This window comes from Drosophila sulfurigaster, chromosome 3, assembly GCF_023558435.1.
Source record: "Drosophila sulfurigaster albostrigata strain 15112-1811.04 chromosome 3, ASM2355843v2, whole genome shotgun sequence".
Lineage (NCBI taxonomy): Eukaryota > Metazoa > Arthropoda > Insecta > Diptera > Drosophilidae > Drosophila > Drosophila sulfurigaster.
The window spans coordinates 38622163-38640225 of record NC_084883.1 but is presented as its reverse complement, the minus strand read 5'-3'; the positions used below and the strand labels follow the sequence as shown (position 1 = coordinate 38640225).

Here is an 18063-nt window from a genome sequence, read left to right as displayed (position 1 = left end):
ATATTCCTCACGAAGTCGCAAAAAGAAATATACCAAATATACCGCTTCCATTACGTCTTTGTATGAAAAAATTTGCAAGGCGATTTATTAAACTCATTTTTTTTAATGGTTTTTCTAAAATTAAACATATTTTGAAAAATTGACCTATTTTAAAACAAAGTGAAAATATAAATAGCAAGCAGAATATTTCGTTTGGCAGTATTTAAATATCACTAATGGTTATAGCGCCGATACCGCGCGAGTAGCAGTGACTGTGCTCAGTCACAGTGACAGCGATGCGAACAAGTACCACGATATTATTTGCACGCAAATTTTGCTCGTCTCCAGCGAAAACGTAAATGCGAAAGGCAGTGGAAGAAAAAAATTTAAAACGAAACACGAAAAAATTGCAAATTAGATGGGAAATTCAAATCAGAAATTCATTACAAGTTAAGAAAAACAATAAGCAATCCCACAACGCATTTAAAGAGAGTTAAAGTATATTGAAATTGCGTCGCCAATTTATGAAAAGTGCTTTAGTGCGTGGTAATTGCGTATTAAAAACAACAATAGCAACAACAACAACAGCAACAAAAACAGCGCGCAAACAAACTGCAAACGCTGGCAAAAATTGAGAAACTGAAACCGAAAGTGAAAAAGGCACAAGAAAAAAGAGCAATTGCAGCCAGAGACAGCAGCAACAGCCACAAAAAGAAGGAAATAACTTTTATTACATGGGTTTAACAGATCAAGATTGGATTGGCAGTGCGGTCAGCTTGACCTGCGACGAAGAGCTGGGCGTGTTTCAGGGATTGATTAAGAAGATCTCCGCCGAAGAGATAACGATTGTGCGCGCATTTCGCAACGGTGTTCCATTGCGCAAACAGAACGCCGAAGTTGTGCTGCGTTGCACCGACATCAAGAGCATTAATCTTATTGAGCCGGTCAAGGATATTGAGACGACGACACCAACGGTGATTAACAAGCCGACGCCAGTTAAATTGCCGCATTTCTCCAACATTCTTGGCAAACAGCAGCAGCTGTTGCAACAGCAACAACAACAGCAGCAGCAACAACTACAACAGCAGCAGCAGCAACTTCAACAACAACAACAGCAGAAGCAACAGGAGCGGGAGCAGGAGCAACAAGCGACGCCCAGAACCAAGAGCAATGGGCACGGTTACGCCAACAGAAATGGCGGCGGAACAGCGAATTCCGCGCTGAGTGATAAAATGCAACAGCTTATGCTGACTACGAATGCCAATGGAGCTAATGGCATGCGAAGGTAAGGAATAGGGATATACTTTATATGTTTATTCTTTGATTTGACCAAATCCACACATTGGTCTGAGAGAGGAGCTGTTAGAGTTATTTTAATGTGAACTAGCTTGTAACAATTATATTTTATTTATTTATTAAGTGACCAATGCGTTGTCGGTCTCAAAGTATTAATACCATTCACTAAATTCTTATTGCCTCGCAGGACACCGCAGAGCTCACGTGCACCGAGCGCACAGCAGCAGCAGTTGGCGACGACCCCGAATAGCGTGGCTGCCTTTTTTGGCAACATGATACCGGCAAAGGTGGAGGTGAAGCTGGGCAGCTCGGCTTATCAACCCAGCAGTGGTAACTTGGAGAGCTACTGCAGCAGCAGTGTTGACAGTGGAGAAGCAGCAGCTGGCAGCAGTCGTCCCATTGATATAATAAGCAATAGCAATGGCAACACCAATGGCAGCTATTATCATCAAGGCGCTAGCCAGAGCAATGGTAAACGGAATGGAAATGGTAATGGAAATGGAAATGGCAACGGCAGTTTCAACTCGAATTCCTTTACTGCCAATGGAAATGGTAATGCGAATGGTAATGGCAATGGCAATGGAAATGGCAAGAATAAGCAGCGTAATCGTGTGCGTCGAGAGAGCAGCATGCGGCAGCAACAGCAGCAGACTTTTGGCAGCGAAGCCGATGATCCACTTTTGCACGAAGACTTTGACTTTGAGGGCAATCTGGCTCTCTTCGATAAGCAGGCCATTTGGGATGATATTGAGTCGACTTTCCAAAAACCGGATGTTGTGCGTCATGCTGTCCACGTACAGAAGCAACCCCATCATCATCATCAGCAGCAGCAGGAGAAGAAGTATCGACACGACGAGAACATTTTAGCTAGCGAGCCGTTGCAGCTGCGCCAGATCGAGAGCATTTTTGATGGCAGCAAGGATTTCGTCACCGATGATGGCCTCATCATACCTACCATTCCGGCCTATGTGCGCAACCGCATCGAGATGAGCGCCGAGAAGGCGGGTCTATCGCTTCAACGTCAAATTGATATCTTGGCACGTGGCGCCAGCGATTTGGCCATCACATTGCTTGGAGGCGCTCGCCGTTTGACACCGGCAAACAATCATCAGTGGCCAAAGATTGCCATCATTTGTGACGGCGTCAACACGATGAGGTTGGTGAAGCTTTCGCATGAAATCTGAATTTATTTATTTGTTTATTGCATGCGCATTCCATGTCTCTGTTTATCAATCACACAATAAGAGTTTTGTTTTCTCCAATTGGACTAATTATAATCAATTCATTGCCCCTGTGTCCAATAAACCATTTCTAAGAAATCATTTCTACTTGAAAATTCGACTGAGATAAGTTAACCTATTCTTCATGAATTTTATTTATCTTTTCGCTAATTTCAAGACTAATTACAAGATAAGTAACATAACAATTAAATATCTAGAAATTCGTATAAGTTTATCCAATTTGGCAATTAAATCATTTAATTCTAATTGTCTTTTACAAATTGTGACTAACGTTAAGTGCGCTGAGTTATCTAATCAAATAAAATTTATGATTTGTAGAACCATCAACATTGGAGCTGCTACAGGACGTCTCTTAGCGTCCCATGGACTAACTGTTCTTCTCTATGTGGAGCAGGCGCAGCTCATTGAACAAAACAGTAGCCTGGAAATATCCTTGTTCAAGGCTACTGACAACACTGTAGTACATTCAGTTGATGGTATGTCTAGCCAAATCTTATCTATCTAGTGATTTAAATAATTAACAAATTTTTTAATAAATACAGCAATGCCAACACCGGATCTTGTGATACTATCGACAAATACCGCCAAACTTTCGGATGCAATCAAGAAATGGCTCAGCGTTAATCGGTACGTATTTGATATAGTTCAAATATAAGTGAATATATTAAATGGAATTGTCTTTTTCAGTGCTTCGGTGCTTGCCATTGATCCGCCACCGTGTGGCATTGAGGATGTTGCTATCAAGTACTCAATATTACCAATATTACCATTAACCCAAGATTCAAGCACTTCGGCTGCCGCAGTGGCAACGGAGAAAGCATCAACGAATAATTGTGGCAAACTGTATTTATGTAATTTAGGTATACCAGATAAATTTTATCGTGATTGTGGCATTAAGTACAAAAGTCCGTATGGACATAAATATGTGATACCGATTCACTCAAAGGACTGAAACAACGACAACACAACACAACACAAGCACAGACAAACAATAATAATACACAACAACAAACAACAAAAACAATCAACAGCATAAACATTAAGCACCAATAATCCAATAAAACACACAATACAATAATTATCAGTAAAAGTATAACAGAAAAATGAAAAAACACCCAAACACACATGTGATTATCATCAAAGTCCTGTTTCCTGTGAATCTAGCCTAGCAGTTAGAAGACTCTCATATAACTCAATTTAGTTTTTATCTACGGCGCATATACATTCAATGCATTACAAACTACATACTTACATAACATATACATATACATATTTATTAAGTTTAAGCCTATAGTTTACTCATACACACTTTCCTTTAATTGTCAATCAAGAGCTGCCCTAGTTTAGTGCCGAACTACATTTAAAAACTGTATACTATTTATTCGAAATCCCTTTATTCTTGTATAATCAACATGAACCCCATGAGCCCCAAAGGCAAGTCCAGCATTAACTAACATTTTGTTTGGGAGCTCGCTTAATTTGCCAATTTTCCTGCATTTCTTAATTTTTAATAGAACCAATTTCTTCCATTCTCGATGCTCCCATTCACAACCATTATCAAAGCAAAACAAAATAATCAAAAGTCTATAGTTTTAATCTTTTATTTTGAACTGGACAAAACATACCACACAAACCCCTCAAGAAAAACAAGAAAAACTTTCATATTTGAAAAACAAATCAAAATGATTGTATGTAATTGTATAATTGCATAATTGTTTGTGTATGAAATGAACTCAATTGAATTATTTTAGTTAAATTGAGCCAAGTATGCGCAATACATGCCAAATTAAATGTCTATTTTTTAAGCGTAATGAAAACAAAAAACCACTAGCGACTATTATGATAAATTGATAACAATACAATTACAAATTACAAATCAGATTCTTAAGTTAGTTTCGTAAGCTTCAAACGTGTTTATCACCAACACAAATAACATCATCAACAACAACAAAAACAACGGAAACATCAAACACATAGAAAAGAAACTTATTTGTATTTAGATATAGTCTATAAGCATTCTATATGTAAGATGTAAAGTCGAAGAAACAAAACCTTATTTTGTACTCCCATCGAATACTGTAAAGTGACAAAAAGCACACAAAATATTCAAAATCAAATGTATCGCGAGATGAGTTTTATAAACATCAATTGATTAAGTACTACTATATCATAATCCGATCTAATAGTGAAAATGTTAGCCTTTGCAAAACTCAATATCGCAAACCAAAAAACCTTAACTAATTGTTGTAAAAATATTATTATGTAGATTCTAAATTCCAATTGTTGATGATCAATCTGCAAATATTAATTTGCATATTAATTGTTTCACTGTTTGTTTTGAAGAAACGAAGAAGAAAACAAAGCAAAGACCCCAGAAACAAGCAGAAAAAAAAAACAAAATAAAAAAACTGACGGTTTAATAGAGAAGGAGCTGACTGTTTTGAGTTAGGAGGAGTTAGATGAGATGACAGGACGTTGAACTGATGTTAATAGTCGAGTAAGGAAAAGTTAGGAGGTTGAGAAGGTTATTTCCAACAACAATTACAACACACACAAAACAAGAACCACAGATTTTGGTAAATGCTTTAAAAATTGTAAATGAAAATCTATTTTCGGTCCAATTGTATAAAAACATAATTTTAAATGAGAAAAAAAAAAACAATGGAAAAACAAACCAAAAACAAAATTATGCCGACAAATCAAAAACATAAAAACACAAGTTAACTAAGAGAAAAAAAACAAAACAGCTAATATATACAAACAATATTAAAAAAGAAAACACCGAAAGCCTTCTCATGGAAAACAAAAAGAAATGTGTTTTATTTTTATGCTCTTTTCTTTCAGATGGATTTGTCACAAAATTTGCCACAGCCGTCCGTATTGTATATAAGTATGTACATATTTTAAAAATCAATATGTACATCTTGTAAATAAACTTATTAAGAATAAATTTTTTAATAAACTCAAAAACTTAGCTTCAACTTGAACATTCATTGTTCAAGAATCCCTCTAAATATATTATCTACTATATAGTTGCTTTTCGAAAGCTAATTAAATCATTGTGTTAGGTCTGATCCAACTTCGAACGCTTCGAATCCTGCACTTCGTATTGATAATCGCGACTGAGCTTGCGTGTCGTGTTTTCTTTATCAGTCGCTTCCAACTTCAAGCTTATAAAATTTAAGGTCTCGATTTTTGACGCTGCAACAACTTTGACGCGTGGTGGCAACAATTGCTCCTCGAAACCGGAATCGGGACTTTGCCACAAAGTCTCCGATTTGTGGCTTCTCACGACGTGGCCCGGACTATGATAGAAATGATAAAGGGTTATGATTTTGATATATGGCTCAACCATATTCTCGGTGTAGGACGTTAGCTTGGTGAGAAAAGGTGTCCAGACCTTTGGCAATCCGCTCACTTGACGCACTGCAGCAATGCAGGCGGCTGCCAGCAATGAAGGCAGATCGTTGCTTAATTTATAAACTGCAATAGAAAGTTTTTCAACTGATGCTCACAGTTTAATAGTATTTTCGACTTACAGTTAAGGGTATAGTCGGCCATTAATAATAGGACCGATGCCAATGACGTCATCATTTGTTCCACGCTCTCAAAACGCGGCAAACTCTCGGCTAGTACCGGAGATTCATCCAAGCTCTTCATGTAGTCTACATAATCGTCTCGGGTCACATACTTGCACGACAGCATCTCTATAAAGCTTGCTGTGGTGGGTCGCATCAGTTGAAAGTCGAAAAATGTGAGCACCTTGCGTTCCACAGCCTTGTACTCGAAGAGTGTGTAAGAGTTCATCACAATGCGATTCATATCACTGTAGCGTGGCACAAAAGCATCCCGATTCTCGATCTGTGCTGCAATGTGCAGACAGGTGAGAGCCACCAGCTGCAACTTGTCCGCTCTGATCGTGTAGACATCCATAAAGCGATCCAGATAGTATATGGCTAAGAGTATGTAGAAAGTATTAGATAAAATAGTATTTTGAAATTTATCGAAGATATTAGTTAACGCTGCATTGAATAATAAGTTAAATTCAACCGGATAATGATCTTGAGTGTATGTAAAGTATTCTGAAAAACAAAGTTTCAATACCAGATTAATCTCCGCTGGTCTTGTTTACTCAATAATGGGTATCTAACAATCAATCCCATCCGACTGCAAGTTTGTTGTTTACTTACACAGATGCAGTGCACAACGGCTGAGTTTGTATGTGCGTATGATCAACTGACAGAGTTGAATGAGCTGTGGCCTATAATCAATTTGCCTGGAAAGGAAACGGATACGTCGCCTTCGCATCTCGGACTCCTTCAGTGTTTGGAAGATGTCATGAGCGTAGTCGCTTACCCAATGGAAATTCCCAAGGCACTACAAAGCATGTAAATGTAATATTTGAATTCTCACTCACGAGCAAAACCAATCGAACCTTGCTATCTACATGGTGCTCATTTGTTTCATTGAGCATATGGATATTTCCCACTAGCGCTGGCTTAGTCATTTTGTTCTTGATATCCACACAATTACAAATTGCATTAATTAATTTATGAAAAGATTAATTCTGCGAAAACGCATTGCGAACAAATAAACAGTCAAAACAAGGAGCGGGAAAATAGGTCTGACATTAACGGTAGAAACTCACACGGCACTGTAAACAAAGCAGAAGTAATAATTTTTTAAGATGAAAAATGATGTTACTTAACAGAACGTGAGGCCGTAGATGGCGTAATAAATACCAGATTGCTTTAGTATTTTCCGAGCTTCGAACAGTTGTTACTTAACAGTCTGCCGTTACTCTGTTATTTAATTCGAAATTTTATTTTTAAACAGAAGCTTCTTTGGTAGCATATATTAAAGATTTACTTAGGTTGTTTATTAAAATAAGGTGTAATGTATGATTTGTTGACATATGATAAACAACTGAACTGTGTTTGGAAATTCATATTCATTTATTGTCATAATACTTTCTTATATGTCTAGGATACATATGTGACTGTAAAAAAAATTAAAGTTTAACTTATAATAGCGATTGTCTATATTCGAGACTTTGGATAAATCTGGCCATGATTAATAATGCCCTGATTTATTGTAAACAAAAATAAAGTTTAACTTATAAAGGCGATTGCCGAAATTCATTCGTTGGAATTGTCTATATTCGAGACTTTGGATAAATCTAGCAATGATTAGTAATGGTATTAAGGAACAAAATATTAACCGTCTGACTGACTGCCCGAGTCAGTGTCATCATCATCATTATCATCTTCATCATTTCCGTTCTTAAGTACGGATCGTGGCAATTCACAGCCAAAATATGCATTATTGTGGGCACAATAAAGAATCAATTTACGCCAATTGTCATCGAGAGAAAGCAGGCTGGGGTTGCCAAAGACTATGAGCAAAGCACGAGCACGAGAGATGCCAACATTCATGCGTCTCCTGCACTGGACAAATCCCAAATTGAACTTGAGATCATTTGTGATTATGGTTTCTGAGGACCGCACGGTTGAAATGAGAATAATGTCACGTTCCTAAAATAACATATACAAATTAATTTTACACACTTAATAATTAATCAGTTTTCGGATTTACCTGTCCTTGGAATTCCTCGGCAGTGCCAATCTTTGGCATGACCACGTCAGCCACAATGAACATGTCCCTGATGGACTTGACCTGCTTAGCGTACGGAGTCACTATGCCAATCTGATCTGGCTTCACATTGCGGCGATACAAGTGAATGGTCGTTAGAAAGACCTCTCGGGCCTCAGCGGGATTAAACCACGATGGGGAGTCAATTTCCTGTAAATTTTCACCAATGATGCCACGAAAGAAGGTTCCGTGATTATATGGAATATCCCTGATGGGCTTAAAAATCTCATGCAAGTCCGTCAACAAATGCAACTCGCGCGAATCCTTCTCAGAGACCATAGAGATGAGCTCATCGTCATAAAATAGTTTACTATAGACATCCATTATAGTGGGCAGCGCACGATAATTGTTCAACAATTTCGTTAGCAGGCAAGGATTGTACCCAGAGAAGTCAGGAAAACGTTGCTTATCCTTGCGATAAGGTTCAAGCTGCAGAAGACGTTCCAAGAACGAGATATTCATGCCGTACTGCCTGGCCTTTGGGTCAAGCACAACTGCCTGCAGCTGCTGAGGGTCGCCAGCGAGAATTAATTGGCCGTGCTTGAGCACCATAATTGGCACCATAGTTTCTGGTTCGGTGCATTGGGCTGCCTCATCGATGAGTAAGTGTGTAAAGTGATTGCTTGGAAAGTCCATTTGCAGAAAGTTGCCCATTGTGGTGCAGGTGCTAATGATAATGCGGCGCAAAGCGATGAATTTCGACTGGCAACGCAGCTTGAGACCCGCTTCAGTCACAACCATCTATAATAAGAGAGGATTTGTAAATGTTATTTACTCAGTCATGTCAAAATAATAAGAGTTACTTACGCTTTCGGTGCGATTATCTGCGATGCCGACCTCTGCTGTGCCACAGTGTCTGATCAGCTCATCGGGTATTAAACCCCTCTCAATCTGATTCTGTCCAACGAGACGTATGAATTCGCCATGCGGTAAAACTTTGCTGTCAATGATGTGCTTGGTGATGAGATCCGCAGCGCTGTTCGAAGGAGCGCAGACCAGCAAACGAGATGAGGGCAAATTGTGAACCAACTGCAGCACAGTCTCGACTAGCGTGACAGTTTTGCCCGTGCCTGGCGGACCAAAGATGACATACGGCGTGTTCTTCGCTTCGCCACGCAGAATATTCGCAACAGCACGTTTTTGAATGGAATTCAGTGATTTGTTAAACCACCGCAATTGATCGCTATACAGATGCATTGTGTTATCCTTGAATTGAATGTCCAATTGTGGATTCTCGTGCTTGATGATAGTTGTGGGAAACAAGGTTTCTTCGCCAATTTGGGTAAGAGCTTGCCTGATGGCGAAATGCTGTTTACGGAACGGCATCCGTGAGAAGTGGAAGGTCAAGCGATAATCTTCGCCATTGTAGGGATCCTGGAAGCCAGCGTTAAATTTCAAGAGAATGCGATTGTGGAGCACCTTATGGACAAAACCCTCATAGATCTTCGTATCCTTGCTGTTGACATCCGCCCAGGGATTGATGGCGTGCACTGTATCGCCCAGCACCAGCGACGGACGGCGCTCTGCTAGATTCTCAATGTGCAGCGAAAGAAATTCGCCGTCGCGGCAAAAATGGGCACGCTCTCGATCATAGTTGCGCATACTAACCGTTAGATTAATCTCCTCGAGGTGCAGCAGCACGCCAAACCGCTGCACATAGTTCTCAATGGTGAGTGGACCCTCAAGGTATGGATATTGAGTGGTCAACTCATGATCCATATCGAGACGACGCTCAATGCCGAGAACAATTTGACGCAGTGCCACCGGCACTTCGAATGATCCAATGCGGTGCTTTTGGAAGCGGCATTTGGCTATTGTGGGTTGACCCTGCACAAGCACATTCTTGGTGGACCACACTTGATTGGCATAATATCGCGATCGTTGCGCCTCAGTGCGCCCAAAGACCCGCATGTGCTCGGCGGCAATTAGACGTAGTTCCGATTCCTTGGCCTCAATGTCCGAATTACACACGATAACGGTAAGATGACGCGCAACTTTGAAATTGTCAAAGTGCAAGACGAATCTTTCTTTCGATTCGCCAATAAATTTCGTGTGTACTTCGAGTACGATGGAGATATCTTCACCTATGGTCAAATTCCTGGGACTAAGCGGTTCTACCACACTAATCTGTGCAGCATCGCTGTTCTTGATCTCGATGCTATTCAAGGTAAAGCCTCGATTGCAATTCGAACGCACTTTCAATGTGACCTTCTCCTTCTTCCACAGTTCCGAGAAAACGTAGCGATCCTTGCCATCTATGTTGATTGCATGCTTGCTAGCGCTATGATTCTCAAGTGTCTTCTTCACTTGACCAAAGTTCTTTTCCAGCAATGAGATTTTGATGGCACGACGTGAGTATTTGCCCTGTAAAAATGGTTTGTGGCGAAAACAATTAAAACTCTTTCCTCGGTTTGCAAACCAAAATGTACTTTAGTTAAATGTAGAAAATATTTGATAAGCTTACATAGCTGCACTCGATTAAATCGGCCTTCAGAATATCGCCCAGATGCAATTCGCAATCGTTTGGTAAGTCTTCCTTGAGCACATAACCATTCAAATCGAGCACACAAAACTCCTCGAATACTCGTTCCACAATGCACTTTTCATTGGTTTCTATGCGGGCTGGACACACTTTTAATACTTCCAATATTTCGCCCTGTTTATCCACATAACCCTCATCCAGCTGCACGTTGCACTCGAGATTGACAGCATCACCTTTCCTCGGTATGAATGACACCTCAATGTTGTCCAACTCAACGCTGTGGTCTCCATAGTCAGTCTCTACTTCGATGCTAGACGGCAAACGCCGCTTGATGACGCCCAGAATTTTGCTTGTCTGTGTGTTGAAGAACTTCGGTTTGTCCAATTTCAGTGCATCCAGTGCCTGTTGCATCTATAAACACATTTTTGGGTAAGAACAGACGAGTATAGTAGCAGAAATATATTTAAGCATACCTTGTTCAATTCTTGGTCTTCCCAATTGTACTCGAGAATGTTTTCGATCTTAACGACTCTCTCATCACCGTGCAGGGTCTTGTAGGATAAATATTCGACCACACAACCAGCGTGCAGATCGTTAAATAATTCAAGTGCTGCCTTCTTTTCAAATGGAATAGTGTTGTTAATAAAACCGCCTTTGGCAATTACTTGCGTAATGACGCCTTTCCGCTTAGAGCATCGTGACGAGGAAGCCTCATTGTCATCGTCCTCATCACTAGTGTTGCCCTTGTCTATCAATCCATCTGCTTCATCACTCTCCTTTTGCTCCTCTTCGTCCAGTATGTTATGCTCCATAGCTAAAAGTTCTTCGGTGTTGCTCTTCTGCTTCACCGATTCAAGAACACTGCGCAAATACGCGTACATTTTGAAGTGGTGTCGTTTTTATAGCTGCGGCTTCTTCTCCAAACTCTCGTACATCCAATCTGTATCGTTGATATAGTTCAATTCGTTGCGCAGACTGTGTAGACGATTTAAGTGGCTGTCGCTGGTGTCGTTCTTAGAATTGCTCTCGCTGTTTATTTGTTTAACGACTTCTTTCTTGCATATCCGATAATCAAGTTTCTTTAAGTAAAGGGTTTCAAACATACATACATACATATAACGTAAACATTTTATTGGAATCAAGTTTCATGCAAACCTCGACGTTATTTGTGCTGATGCTGCTGGTATCTGGAATGCTGTTGCTTGTGTTTGTTTCGCTGATGCCGCTTGCTTCGCCAGTCATAGACATTGTTTTCTAAGAGGTATAGCAATTAGCTATGTATACTTCTAAAACCCTATAAATTCTTAAGCTTAATACTCACTTCAAACAAAAGAAAATGAAGTCACGTTTTTGTGTTGCGAAGAAGACAACGAAACGTAAATACCGCAAAATTCCAATTCTGAACCCAAGGCACAGATCAACAATGTGACCGCAAATTGATTAACACAATATGACTGTTTTTTGTTGACAAATACACCAAAAATAGGCGACATACAAATACAGTATTTTTTCCGTTACTTTTCAAAAATTGGTCACTTTGCAGCAGTTGTAGTGCTGTGAAACACGATTGAACTTATCGACAACAAATCAGCTGCTTAATGTTTACGTGTAGCTCAATAAGAATTTTTAGCGAAATGAATAAAAATGTTGAAAACATTGAGCCACTTTAATTAGAAAATAGTCAAAACCATTAGAGTTATATTAAAATTGAATGTATATGTCGTATTATCATTAACGAACTATTTATAAATAATGATCTAAAAACCATCGCAAGCAAGAGCAGCACGTTGTCTACTATCGATAGTGCTATCGCGTTTATCACACCGCTATCACAGGTGCATCGTATTCGCTAACCGAGTCGGCGAAACGTGCGAAAATTTATATATAATTTGGCCAGACCAGTTGTTGATAATAAAGCATCCAAGTTGTTAAAACGCAACAGGATAGTCCAGGCGCCAATCAAGAATCGGCGAGTAGCAGCAGCAGCGTTTTTAGCGTACTCAGCAGCAGCAGTTGGAGCAAGGCAGCAAAAAGTCTCTTCTCGTTTCGTGTCCGTCGCGTGTACAAATTCAGCAGTGAATTACTTTCAGAGTTTGGTGGGTGTTCCAAGAAGAAGCGTGTTGAGACTGCGCCAGGAAAGATGGTTAAAGCTAAAAAGGGCAAGAAAGAGATACTGACCGCTGCTGAGGGTGGTTCATCGGCTGACGAAATGTAAGTTAACCAACAGCTTTGTTGTTGTTATTGTTGTTGCTTTGTTGCCACGACGGCGTGTTGGCAACTTTCTATTAAACATTGCATTTTATTGCCAGTGAAACCAATGCTGTCAATGAGGCGGACGAAAAACTGAGCGCCAACAACAAGAAGAATCAGCCAAAGGGCAAGAAGAAGAACAAGAAGGAAGCTGATTCCGATGCGGGTAGCGATGATGAGGCGCCAATTGAGACCATAACAAAGGGAGTTAAGAAGCTGAATGTCAAAGGCAAGGCTAAAGGTAAAGCAAAGGCTGCTGATGATGGATCCGATGAGGAGCCGGCTCAAGCGAAGCCTGCCAAGAAGTCGGCATTCAATCTTTTGGTTGATGACGACGACGATGATGATGATGTGCCAGCACGTCAAAGCTCGTCGGAAGAGGAGGCGGAGGTGGTGAAGCCTCAGAAGAAGAACGAGAAGAAGGGCAAAAAGAACAAGCGCAAAGGCAAAGACGATGACGACGAGGATTTGGACAAGATGCTGGCTGAACTGCAGGCGGAATATGCAGGCGAGGCACCTCCAGCAGCTAGCGTTGTGTCGCCCGAGGAGCTGGCCGATGAGTTCTCCAAGAAGTCCAAGAAAAACAAGAAGCAACAGCAACCTGCGGCGGCGGTTGAAGAGGCCGCTACTGAAGACGCCGATGACAATGATAATGACAATGAAGAAGCTGGTGGCATGAAGACGGCAGCCCAGAAGAAGAAGGAAAAGAAGGAGCGGCAGAAACGTGAAGCAGCGCTGGCCAAGCAGAAGGCGGCGCTAGAGCCCAAGCAGAAGCCTAAACCCGAACCCGAGCCTGAACCAGAGCCAGAGCCGGCTCCCGAGGAGACTGCTAAGCCCGAAGCGGATGCAGATGATGCCGATGATGGCGGCAAGGCCGGAAAGAATAAGAAGAAGGGCAAAAAGGACAAGAAAGCAGAGGCCGAGGAGGAGAAAAAAGAGACGAAAAAGAAGGGCATGTCGGCCGCTATGGTGGCAGCTATGCAGGAGCAGCTCAAGAAGCGCAAGGAGGAGGAGGAGCGTCTGCAAAAGCTCGAGGAGGAGCGTCTGCGCCTGGAGGACGAGCGTGAGGAAGCGCGTCTTGAAGCAGTGCGCCTAGAAGCCGAGCGCAAAGAGAAAAAGAAACAAAAGGAGGCAGAACGCAAGGCGCGCCTCAAGGCCGAAGGCAAGTTGCTTACCAAAAAGCAGAAGGAGGATCGTGCTCGTGCTCAGGCGCTGCTCGATTCGCTGAAGGCGCAGGGTCTCGAAATACCCGATCCCAACGAGAGGCGGGCACCCAGACCAGGTAAAAGTAGCAAAGAAGTAGCTGATGTATTTCCAAAATAATAACAATTCTTGTTTTATTAAGGCACACGCATTAGGAACAACAAGAAGAAGGGTCCCAAGGAAGAGCCCACCGAGGAGGAAGCCAAGGCAGCACAGGAAGCAGCGGAAGCAGCAGCAGCTGCTGCGGCAGCAGCTGAAGCCGCCAAGGAGGAGGTGGTCAAGGAGAGTTGGGATGCCAGCGACAGTGAGCCGGAGCCAGAGCCTGAGGAGGAATCATCACAGGCCACGACGAATACTACCACAAACAATGGCAAAAACGAAGCAGCTGATGAGGCCGAAACCGATGAAGATGATGATGACAGTGATGGCAGCGACGACAGCGATGATTCGGATGAGGAGAGCGAAGAGTCTGAAAAAGAAGACACCACTGCAAATGATCCCGAATCGCGTCGCTTGCGTGCCGAAGCGCGCATCATCAAGCGTCAAGCGGAGGCCGAAAAGAAACGCACCACAGATGAGTTGCGCGCTGGCGTTGTTTGTGTGCTCGGCCATGTGGACACAGGGAAAACAAAGATCCTAGATAAGCTGCGTCGCACCCACGTGCAGGACTCGGAGGCTGGCGGCATTACACAGCAGATTGGTGCCACCAATGTGCCCATCGAAGCCATTAAGGAGCAAACGAAATATGTGAAAAATGTGGCCAGCTTCGAGCATCGTCTGCCCGGACTGCTCATCATCGATACACCCGGCCACGAGTCGTTCAGCAATCTGCGCAATCGCGGCTCTTCTCTCTGTGATATTGCCATTCTGGTTGTGGACATTATGCACGGCCTCGAGCCACAAACCATTGAATCCATACAGTTGCTGAAGAAGAAGAAATGCCCCTTCATTGTGGCCCTGAACAAGATCGATCGTCTGTATGATTGGAAGAAGCTGGAACGTCGTGATGTCCGCGATGTGATCGAGGGGCAGCAGAGCAACACACAGCTGGAGTTCGAGCAACGCACTAAAGATGTCATTCTGCAGTTTGCCGAACAGGGACTGAACGCTGCGCTCTTCCATAAGAACACCGATCCCAAGACTTATATCTCGCTGGTGCCAACTAGCGCCATCACTGGCGAGGGCATGGGCAACTTGCTCTTCATGATCACCGACTTCTGTCAGAATATGCTGACCAAGCGTCTGATGTACTCCGAGGAACTGCAGGCCACGGTGCTGGAGGTGAAAGCCATTCCCGGTCTGGGCACCACCATCGATGCCATTCTCATCAACGGCAAGTTGCGTGAGGGACAAACGATGATTGTGGCTGGCACAGATGGTCCGATTACCACACAGATTCGTTCGCTTTTGATGCCCCAGCCCATGAAGGAGTTGCGCGTGAAGAACGCCTATGTGGAGTACAAGGAGGTGAAGGCAGCTCAAGGTGTGAAGATTGCTGCCAAGGATCTGGAAAAGGCCATTGCTGGCATCAATCTGCTCATTGCGCACAAACCCGATGAAGTCGAAATATGCAAGTGCGTTAAATGATTTGTATTTTTCATTTATTATTTTGCTTGAACTCGCATTAATTTTGTTTGTCATTTGCAGAGAGGAAGTTGCTCGCGAACTGAAGAGCGCCCTGAGCCACATCAAGTTGGCTCAGACTGGTGTCTATGTGCAGGCCTCAACTCTGGGCTCCCTGGAAGCTTTGCTCGAGTTTCTGCGTACTTCAAAGATTCCGGTGAGTGAGCATTTAAGATCATATTCGAATAAATTACAAATTTCCATAATTATGGTTTATAAAATGAATTTCGTCAAGCAATGGGTGTATTAAAGTTTTTCGGAGGTTGTACAAAGAGTAAACTATAAGCTAAGAAGGAAAATTAAGCGTTTTTCGATTGCTGACTGGATACCTCTTAAAGTGTTAATAATCTTGTATATTTATGTTCACAAAGTAAGCTTCGAAAGGTTTTCGAAAGTTACATATCGATATTGAAGAATATTTTTTATTTTAGTTTGTTCGTATTTAAAGCAAACGAGCAGACAGATGCACTTAGAAATAAAGCGCTTCTTTTTACAAAGGAACATGAAGATAAATTATTCCTTTCGGCTCTTTGAGATTTATAAAGAAAAAGCTAAAGCTTATATAAATCTAATTAACTAACTTATTTGAATGAGAAAGGACAATATTAAGAATGAAAGATTTTCATTGCTATATATATTACGCTATTTCAAATAAAAGCAAAATAGTGGTGTATTATTGTTAAAATATACCAAATCAATATTTAGGAAACATACTAAAATTTACCAAGCGCTATATTTAGTATATTCATAAAGCACTGCAGTTCGAAGGTTACTCCTGGAAAGTTTTAGTTTTTCTATACTATGCACAAGAATGTGAATCTGTTTTAAATTGTCTTGATCTTGTACAATGCTACCGTTCATCCGTCTGTTTTTAAGAACAGGGCTATCACTTAATTATAGCCATATCTTCTGACTTATCGCAAATGAAATTTATATCAATTATGTACACAATTTTAATTGTATAATTTTAGTAAACATAAATTTGTTATCCAAAAAATTGCAGAATTTTGAAAAGTGGAGTTAAGCATTGCTTTAGTGAATTACTTTCTAATTAATACAATGCCATTTTGTTCAGTTATTAGCTATTTACCTTAAATATATTGAGCTTACCAATTGTACGATCAACTTCTTGTAACAACTTCGATATTTCGATTTTGCACAAATTGAATATAGTGAAATATGGCGAAAAGTTGTAAATTGTCAGACGAAAAGTATTTTTGGAAAATTATGAGTGCATGAGGCGGCGTCGGCGTCGTCGTCGTTGTATTTGTTGCTGTTGCTGTTGTTGTTGATGTTGATGTCGTCGTCATCGTTGCGTTCGGCGTGTCTGCCTAAACCGCTGCCACAGTCCGCGGTTCCCCTCTTTGGCAGTTCCCAGTCGCCACCTGCGTTTCCGTCTCCTTCTGGCGTCCTCGGCAGCAGCCAGTGCGGCAGACAACAACATCTCCGACTACGTCGCGAACGGCGTAAACATAAAATGTATTTTTAAAAATGCGGTGCAAATAGTTGCAACAACATCAGCGACAACAACAGCAACGACGTCGACGACGACGACGACGACGACGACGAGTACAATCCCGGCCACATCGAATGATTCATGCCACAAGCAGCCATGCGGCGGGCGCATCGCCAACAACACGCACTGCCCATCCATCCCATCTCCTGGCATCCCTCTTGTAGCATCCACTCCATCCCATCCCAACCCATCCCACTCCACTCCACCCCATTCCATCCCATCCAATCCCATCCCATCGTTGAGCATCGCATCCATCCATTTCGTCTGCCCCCCAATCAAGACAACTTTGAACATGCAACTAAAAATATCATGCGCTCTATATATATGCCAGCCAAATATATGTTTACATACATGTATGTAAATACATACATATACGTATGATGTATGTATGTATTCATGTACCTGAACGGATATGGAGACTCACATTGCAAATTTCAAATCACTTCATTATATACAACACTCTCTCATACTAGACATACTCGAATGTTTGCCGACGTATTCATGAATGAATTTTGCTGTAGTGCAACCTGAAGCCAGGAATTTCACTTAATAATATATTTGCCTTTTTATTTATGTATATACATACATGTATGTGTCTATACAAACAATATTTACATAAACATTCCTGCCATATGCAGACGTCGTGTTCGTCGTGTTATTGGAACGACAGTTCAATTTTCAATTAAATGCAAGCTAGGGAAATGTTCAGCGGAAGTAACAACAATCTCAACTGAATTATTCAATAAGACGTGCACTGCAATTTTTGCACTTTATGCAATACATATTACGTTTTCCGTTTACATAGTATTAACCAAAACAGT

The 18063-nt window shown here is 41.4% G+C and overlaps 5 protein-coding genes across 6 annotated transcripts in view; 2 read left to right on the top strand and 3 right to left on the bottom strand.

Annotated features, from left to right (window-relative positions):
* The first annotated feature begins 305 nt into the window (after nt 1–305).
* Nucleotides 306–4930, top strand: LOC133843092 (enhancer of mRNA-decapping protein 3). Its single transcript, XM_062276483.1, has 5 exons — nt 306–1264; nt 1463–2431; nt 2835–2992; nt 3059–3143; nt 3204–4930. The coding sequence occupies exons 1-5, from the start codon at nt 714–716 to the stop codon at nt 3466–3468; spliced, it is 2028 nt and encodes a 675-aa protein (XP_062132467.1). The 5' UTR covers nt 306–713; the 3' UTR covers nt 3469–4930.
* Nucleotides 4931–5099: 169 nt separating this feature from the next.
* LOC133843093 (cyclin-J) lies at nt 5100–6911 on the bottom strand. The gene is made up of 3 exons (XM_062276484.1): nt 6707–6911; nt 6056–6472; nt 5100–5999 (listed from the first exon to the last, which is right to left on the bottom strand). The coding sequence occupies exons 1-3, from the start codon at nt 6822–6824 to the stop codon at nt 5581–5583; spliced, it is 954 nt and encodes a 317-aa protein (XP_062132468.1). The 5' UTR covers nt 6825–6911; the 3' UTR covers nt 5100–5580.
* Nucleotides 6912–6956: 45 nt separating this feature from the next.
* On the bottom strand, nt 6957–11531 carry LOC133843089 (probable RNA helicase armi). Of its 2 annotated transcripts, XR_009894471.1 has the most exons (6): nt 11124–11531; nt 10633–11061; nt 8976–10532; nt 8112–8909; nt 7259–8050; nt 6957–7170 (listed from the first exon to the last, which is right to left on the bottom strand). XR_009894471.1 is itself a non-coding variant. In XM_062276473.1 (5 exons), the coding sequence occupies exons 1-5, from the start codon at nt 11529–11531 to the stop codon at nt 7733–7735; spliced, it is 3510 nt and encodes a 1169-aa protein (XP_062132457.1). In that variant the 3' UTR covers nt 6957–7732. The 2 variants fall into 2 exon arrangements, 1 of the variants encoding a protein (XP_062132457.1); XM_062276473.1 differs by having other exon boundaries at nt 6957–8050.
* Nucleotides 11532–11549: 18 nt separating this feature from the next.
* LOC133843095 (uncharacterized) lies at nt 11550–12122 on the bottom strand. The gene is made up of 3 exons (XM_062276487.1): nt 11972–12122; nt 11806–11904; nt 11550–11729 (listed from the first exon to the last, which is right to left on the bottom strand). The coding sequence occupies exons 2-3, from the start codon at nt 11896–11898 to the stop codon at nt 11550–11552; spliced, it is 273 nt and encodes a 90-aa protein (XP_062132471.1). The 5' UTR covers nt 11899–11904; nt 11972–12122.
* A 335-nt stretch (nt 12123–12457) lies between these two features.
* Nucleotides 12458–18063, top strand: part of LOC133843088 (eukaryotic translation initiation factor 5B) — a 38371-nt gene continuing 32765 nt past the window's right edge. Inside the window, exons 1-4 of the mRNA XM_062276471.1 lie at nt 12458–12861; nt 12960–14182; nt 14246–15677; nt 15751–15883. Of these exons, the coding sequence (XP_062132455.1) occupies nt 12791–12861; nt 12960–14182; nt 14246–15677; nt 15751–15883 (2859 nt within the window). The 5' untranslated portion in view covers nt 12458–12790. The remainder of the gene's footprint in view (nt 12862–12959; nt 14183–14245; nt 15678–15750; nt 15884–18063) is intronic.

Coding starts and splice junctions, on each gene's coding strand:
- LOC133843092 (XM_062276483.1), top strand. CDS start 714: ATGGGTTTAACAGATCAAGATTGGATTGGCAGTGCGGTCAGCTTGACC. Junction 1,265..1,462: donor GGAGCTAATGGCATGCGAAG/GTAAGGAATAGG, acceptor ATTGCCTCGCAG/GACACCGCAGAGCTCACGTG. Junction 2,993..3,058: donor TGTAGTACATTCAGTTGATG/GTATGTCTAGCC, acceptor TAATAAATACAG/CAATGCCAACACCGGATCTT.
- LOC133843095 (XM_062276487.1), bottom strand. CDS start 11,898: ATGTCTATGACTGGCGAAGCAAGCGGCATCAGCGAAACAAACACAAGC. Junction 11,730..11,805: donor TCAGCACAAATAACGTCGAG/GTTTGCATGAAA, acceptor CTTTACTTAAAG/AAACTTGATTATCGGATATG.
- LOC133843093 (XM_062276484.1), bottom strand. CDS start 6,824: ATGCGAAGGCGACGTATCCGTTTCCTTTCCAGGCAAATTGATTATAGG. Junction 6,473..6,706: donor CCGTTGTGCACTGCATCTGT/GTAAGTAAACAA, acceptor ACATACTCTTAG/CCATATACTATCTGGATCGC. Junction 6,000..6,055: donor GGCCGACTATACCCTTAACT/GTAAGTCGAAAA, acceptor TTTCTATTGCAG/TTTATAAATTAAGCAACGAT.
- LOC133843089 (XM_062276473.1), bottom strand. CDS start 11,531: ATGTACGCGTATTTGCGCAGTGTTCTTGAATCGGTGAAGCAGAAGAGC. Junction 11,062..11,123: donor AAGACCAAGAATTGAACAAG/GTATGCTTAAAT, acceptor ATGTGTTTATAG/ATGCAACAGGCACTGGATGC. Junction 8,910..8,975: donor CAGATAATCGCACCGAAAGC/GTAAGTAACTCT, acceptor CTCTTATTATAG/ATGGTTGTGACTGAAGCGGG.